The 6,996-nt window shown below is 36.1% G+C and overlaps 1 protein-coding gene across 2 annotated transcripts in view; it reads left to right on the top strand.

The window, feature by feature from the left end:
• Ube2r2 (ubiquitin conjugating enzyme E2 R2) overlaps nucleotides 1-6,996 on the top strand; it is a 106,230-nt gene that overhangs the window by 76,952 nt on the left and 22,282 nt on the right. For both annotated transcript variants that reach the window (XM_023715936.1, XM_004631915.2), the window contains one exon: nucleotides 5,046-5,143. In XM_023715936.1, coding sequence (XP_023571704.1) covers nucleotides 5,046-5,143 — 98 coding nt within the window. The remainder of the gene's footprint in view (nucleotides 1-5,045; nucleotides 5,144-6,996) is intronic.

The raw sequence follows: 6,996 nt of genomic DNA, 5'->3' as shown, positions 1-6,996 counted from the left end.
CTTATTCTACTGAACCATCTCCCCAGCCCCTTAAAAAAAAAAAAAAATTAAATCTTTACATTTATTTAAGTTTTAAAAATTTGCCCCCACCCCAACACCTTTGCTGGTACTGGGAATTGACCCAGGGGCACTGTATCACTAGGTTCCTCATTATGTGCTGAGGAATTTAAATATCTTACTTCATTATATACTGATGATTGAGTACTGAACCTTTAGGCTGAGGTACATCACCAACCCCTTCCTTTTAACAATAGAGACAGGGTATGCTGTGGCAGGCAGAAACACCAAAGTGACATCCAGGACTTGGAAGCAGATTGATTTACTGTTGAACAGGTACTGACTGATAATCCTGATCTCTGGTGGTCTAGGACTTACATGGGTTAAGCAGTCAGAGGTACAGAGGGCTGGAGAGATAGCTCAGAGGCCAAGGCATCTACATGGCAAGCACAAGGACCCGAGTTCGATCCCCGGCCCAACATGCCATGCTTTCTCAGCCCCAGGTGCCCAGGTACACCAAGACATGTGGCCCCAGAACCGGGTATGGTAGTAGCACATGCCGGTCCCAGCACACAGGAGCTTGAGCCAGGAGGATCTTTGTGAGTTTGAGACCAGCCTTGGGCTATAAAAGTGATTACAAGGTCAGCTCAAACTGTATAGTGAGACCCTGTCTCAAAAAGAAAATAAAGTACAGAGGCACAATGGCCAGTCAATCAGGGACTGGTTCTTTACCATTATAGTGACCAGCCATTTCTAAGAAACAAAAGTTAACAGGATGCACTGTAACTGGAGCTATTACATGGACAACTAACAAACTGAAGTAAACTGGTTTGGGCAGGTCTTCTGCTACATCACTATGTAGTCAGGTTGGCCTCTTTGGGGCAGTCCTCCTACCTGAGCCTCTTGAGTGTTGGGATTTAAAAAAACAAAAACAAAAACTTTTTAATTCCAGATAGTCTTAATGAGTTTCCCAGACTGGCCTTGAACTTGTAATACTACTGTTTCATCTTCTAAATAATTGGGGATTACAGGCTACGTCTTTTAAAATTTCTTTGAGCAATGTTTTGTTTTCAGGGTACAGGATTTTCACTTTCTTGATTAAACTTCTGTTCATGCCAGTTATAAATGGGATTTATAAAAAATATGTAGTTTATGTATAACTGGTATAGAAATAAACCTGAGCTTTCTTGTGGTTTCTTTGGACTTTTCCATATATAGGATCATAACATCTATAAATAAAAGTAATTGGTTTTTCTTCTTCCTGTTAATTCACATTCCTTTTATGTATTCCCTAATTGTGCTGGCTGGCAACTTCTACAGTGTTAGTAATGGTGAAAAGTGTCCTTGCCTTGTTGCTGATGTCAGGATAAAGAGCTTTCGTTCTATCACTGTTGAGTGTGATGTTAGTTGTTTGTTAAGATAGTTTTCTTCTATTCACATCTTTGAGTATTTATCATGAAAACTATTGAAATTTGTTAAATGTATTGTCTACAGCAAGTGAGATGCTGATTTTAAAATTTCATTTCTAAATAAATACTAGTATGTTGATGTCCATTTAGTTACACAGAAGTTTTATTTATATACATATTTAATGCTAAACCAAGTAATATACTTTTGGAGAACTCACTCTTTAACAAAGCTTGGCTGCTCACTACTAGAATAGGTAGAATAATGGATCCCACAGAATGTCCATATTCTAATCCCTGAAACCTGTAAATATGTTGGGTTGTATTAGAATGCATGTTAAAGGGCAGTTAGGTTGCTAACAGCTAATCTTGAAACAGGAACATTGTTTAGGATTATCTAGGTGGGCCAGAATAATCACAAGGGTCTTTATAAGTAAAAGAAGGAGGCAGAAAATGAGGTAGCAAATGGAAGAAAGTCTAAGAAAAATCAAACATTGCTTTGAAGATCTGCAAAGGACTGTCTTTTTTGAGACTGAAGATCTGAGGATTGAATGCATAGCCTCATGCAAATTTAGTAAATACTTTAACACTGTGCTACATCCAAGGGCACCCCCCCCCTTTCTTTCAATCTTTTATTTATTTGGTACAGGGTCTCACTACAAAGCTCAGGCTCATAATGATCTTCCTGCCTCCCCAGCGCTAGGACTACAGGTGTATGCTGCCACCACATCCGGTTTCAGTGATCTGCATGTTTGCAGTTCTGGGGCCAGCATTGCATGCAGTACCAGGCAGCACTGTCTCCCCATACCCCAAGGACCTGTTTTAAAACTTTGACACGGGGTTTTCTTAAGTTGCCCAAGATCTTCCTTCGTCATCCTTTTGAATAGCTGGGATTACAGACAAGGCACAAAGCTTGCTTGACAGAAGATAATCTTTATTTTTTTCTTTTATTTTAAAGAAAAATACAAAACAATTTCAAAACAAAGTAATACGAGGGTAGCAATGCTTAATGCATTGCATATTGTTATCTTTAAATTGGTTACTTAGCATACAAGGTGTCAGTGTTTAATTGCCCAGAATTAATACAAACCTTTTCAATGAATTAAGAGAAATTAGTAGTATAACTACCTTAACTATCTGTCTTATGTACATGTTCGTTTATTTATTGGCTTTTTCCTTCTTTCCTCCTCTTGCCCCAACCTAATTTTTCTTTCCTTTTGAAGTTTCTTCCCATTTAACAATATCTATTGTACATTTTGGATCTTATTTACTCTTTAATTTTCTCACACTAAGACAGTATGATGTTTACACATATGCATCTGGTTTATTCACTTATGAATATTGTCTTGAGTTGCATCCATTTTTCCATAAAAGTCTCCAGTTAACTCTTCTTTATGGCTGAGTAATACTACATTTTTATAAAAAGACCACATCATTTTTATGCATTTCTCGGTTGATGGGTACTTGGGTTGTTTCCAAGATCTAGCTGCACATAGAAGACGTTAACAATTTGGTAAACATATATCACTATGGTACAATGTTTTTAATTCTTCTGGTAAGATACCCAAAGAGGGACTAGCTGGGCAAATAGGCAAAATTAATTAAGACTCTAGTCCTAGTTTTTCAAGGAATCTCCACGCTGATTTCCACAGTGATTGTATCAAGTCTGCACTCCCACCAACAGTGGAGAAGGTTTCCTTTATTCCACAGCCCCTCCAGCATTTGTTATTGTTTGCTTTCTTGGTAACAGCTGTTTTTTCTGGGCTGAGATGGAATTTCATTGTTTTAATTTGCATCTCTCAAATGACCAGTGATATTGAACAGTTTTTCATATATTTTTGTGCTGTTTATATTTCATCTGAGAAGTGTGTATTCATCTCAGATGACCGTTTTTGGATTGGGGAGTCTGGGTTTTGTTTTTTAAAATTTTTAAAGTTCTCAGTAATCCTTGTCTGAGGGACAGGTGGCAAACATTTTTTCCCATATTGTGGGTTTTCTCTTCACTCTGTTGGTGATTTCTCTTGCTGTGCAAAATCTTTTCAATAAGATGAGATCCTGATTCTTTATGATAGTTCTTGTGTGATTGGGGTTTTGTTCAGAAAGTCTTTTTGTACACCAGTGTCTTCAAGACTTTGGCTATTCTCTCTTCCAGGAGATTTAATGTTCTACTTTAATATTTAGTTCTTTCATCTATTTCAAATTTAGTTTAGTGTGTGATGAAAGATATGGGTTCAGTTTTAACCATCAGCATGTTCAGAGCCAGTTTTTCTGACACTGTTTATTAAGAGACTTACCTCTTCCAGAGAATGTGTTTGGCACCTTTGTCAAAGATAACATGGCTGAGCATATATGGAATTGACTGCGTCTTCTGATGTGTTGCATTGATTTTTTTTCTTTCTTTCTTTCTTTCTTTTTTTTGCCAGTACTATACTGTTTTCATCACAGCAGCTTTATAGCATAATTTCAGGTGAGGGATTTTGATGCCCCCTGCCTTGCATTTGTTGCCCAGAATTGCGTTTGTTATTCTAGGTCTTTCTTAGTTTCATTTTAGGAATGTTTTCTCTAATTCTGTGAGATATGCTGTTGGAATTTTGATTTGAATTGCATTAAATCTGTGTAACAGTTTTGGAAGTATGGCTATTTTCACCGTATTAAAGGATAATCTTTAGTAACACAGCGATGAGATTCTTCCCTAGAGCCTCCAGAAATGAGTGCAGTGCTGCCAACACACATGATTTTGTATTTGCCAGATTTCAGCCTACAAACATATAATGAATTTGTGTTTTTTACACTATGAAGTTTTTGGTAATATGTTACCGTAGCAACAGCAGATAGTTACGTTTTTCTACCACTTGTGATGTAGGTTTATTTCTCCAAACAAACTAAAGTTCTTGTAGATTGTTAAAATTGTATTTGTAAGTACATTATTAAATAAAAACCTATCCCAAGGTTTCCACAACCAGAAATCCCACTGTTTTTTGTTTTTCACTTCACTTATCCTGGATCCTCTGTCCAAATAGTCCTAATCTGTCCTGTTATACTTGTTACCTTCCTTTGGTTTCTAATGCTTATACAGAGTATTTATTTGTTTGTTTAGTTTTGTTTATGACAGGGTCTATCTTTATAGTTCAAGCTATCCTTGAACTCAAGATATATATCTGGCCTTGAGAGGCAGTCCTGACTCAGCCTCCCAAGTGCTGGGATTACAGGGTTTTGCCACTGTGCCCTGCTAATAAGAGTTTTAAAATACAGTATTTGCTCTTTATTAATTTTTTTTTAAAAATTTTACTTTGCATATAAATTTTTGTAAGTTGTATATAAACAATTTTTGTATCTCATATGGTAATACATTTAATTTTTTGTTTAAATCAGCTTTATCTTCCATTTTAGAAACCAAGAGATATGTGATGGCATTTTACTCAACCTTGTCTTTTCTGTTAATTCATCTTAGATATTGGCCAAAATGAATATTTATAGTATTAAAAAATGTTTTAAACTTTGCATTTGAGCATGAATGAAAAGAATTGTTTTCCTTAAAACAAAACAAGATTGTAGGAACAAAAGAAACTTAAGGAGAACTAATGAATCTTTTGCATAACACCTTTCGGGTATTTTAGTGAATGTGATATCTGTGTCTTATAGAATGGAGATGTATGCATTTCGATTCTTCATCCACCTGTAGATGACCCACAGAGTGGAGAACTGCCTTCTGAAAGGTGGAATCCTACTCAGAATGTGAGGTAAGGTGTTACAAGGAATAAATGCTTTGTGTGTGTGTGTGTGTGTGTGTGTGTGTGTGTGTGCACGCTTTGAAGAGACGGTCTGAATTTATCCCCAGTACTGTAATCAGGCCTTGAATTTCTAGACTCCAGGAATTCTGCCTTACCTTTTCCCAAGAACCTAGGAACCCACAGGAACTAATCACCTGCATAATTTTTTGTGTATGTGTTAGAATCTCATTTCTTCTAGTACAGTACAATTTACATTATTTTTTAACCTGTGCAAAAGAATCATTTCTGTGTTTGGCCATTTGATCTTCAGGTTTAGGTAAAAGTATGTGTGCATCATTTTGTTTTGGTTTTTGGTTTTGTTTTATGCATCATTTTGAAACTCTTGTATGTTTTGAGCAGCAGTGCATGTGATTCTCATTTTCCTGTGTTCATTGTGGAGAAAATTTTCAAGCCTTAGTTGTTCCTCCTACATTACCTTAAATTTGGCTCTGCTTTGAATCCTGTGACTTCTGTGTTTAAATTCCTTTATAAAAAATTGTTTTTTTTTAATTTTGAGAAAGAAATAGCAATGAGACAATTTCAAACAGGTCAGTAGGACAGTTACAATAATTAATACATTGCATATTGTTGTCCTCATAGTAGTCATTCATAGTACAAGATGCAGACGTGATATCTGGTCGAAACACTGTTATACAAATCTTTCTTCTCATTGAACTAAGAGAAAGTAGCTGCATGTCTAACCTAATTTGTATATACAGTATGTATGTATGTATTTACACTATAAAGTGATCCATTTATATCCTCCTTTTTTAGTTTTGTCAGAGATGGGTATTCCATTGCCATTCAAATATTGAGGTGCATGAATTCAGGAAAATAATCCAGTATAGTCCAGTAGACCATCATAATATTGGTTTATCTGCAGGACTGGCAATATCAGAAGTTGTTGACTTGAGCCATTTACAGCTCAGTATATGGGGGCCTGCCCCTTAGCTCAGTTCTTTTAAGTGGCTGCTTCAACAAAGCAGCCAGGCTCAGGTTGCTGTGGTTCATTCCCACAACACAAGCCAGCCAAACCTTCCCTGAAGGCATTCGGAGCCCCCCCCCCCAAAAAAAAAATCCTTCTGTAGCTCAGCATATTAATATGGCTTTACATTTTATACCTCATGTTTGTACTTTTCTGCTGGATGGTAAGTGCAACACTCATTCATGTTCAAAGTCCTCCAAAAAATTGGAATAGATGGCCTCTACCTCAATCTGATAAAAGCTATCTATGACAACCCAATGACTAACATAATTCTAAATGGGGAAAAACTGAAAACTTCTACTCTCAGATCTGGTACAAGACAAGGATGACTTCTATCACCACTCCTATTCAATATAGTTTTGAAATCATTAGCTAGAGCCATTGGACAAGAGAAATAAAAGGAATAAGAATAGGTGAAGAAGTTAAGCTATCATTATTTGTAGATGATATGATACTGTACCTAGAAGACCCAAAAGCTCCACCAAGATACACAAATTCAGTAGCATAGCAGGATACAAAGTCAGTACCTAAAAGTCTATATTACTCCTCTACAGAGATAACAAATACACTGAGAGGGAAATTAGAGAATATCTTTTACAATAACACCGCAGAAAATGAAATACTTAGGAATTAACCTAAAGAAATAAAAGATCTATTCAATGAAAATTACAGTACTCTGAAAAAAGAGATTGTAGAGGATTTCAGTAAACTCCTTGTTTTAACTTTAGTGTTTCTTTTACTTTTGAAGGAAAGTCTTAGATTTTACAAACTCAAAATTGAGTTTATATATTGCTTTTATAAGTTGCCCAGATGTTCTGTGTGTGTGTGTGTGTGTGTG

The sequence above is a fragment of the Octodon degus genome, unplaced genomic scaffold, assembly GCF_000260255.1.
Source record: "Octodon degus isolate 3935 unplaced genomic scaffold, OctDeg1.0 scaffold00045, whole genome shotgun sequence".
NCBI lineage: Eukaryota > Metazoa > Chordata > Mammalia > Rodentia > Octodontidae > Octodon > Octodon degus.
The sequence above is the reverse complement of the archived record's forward strand: the minus strand, read 5'-3'. Positions and strand labels throughout refer to the sequence as shown.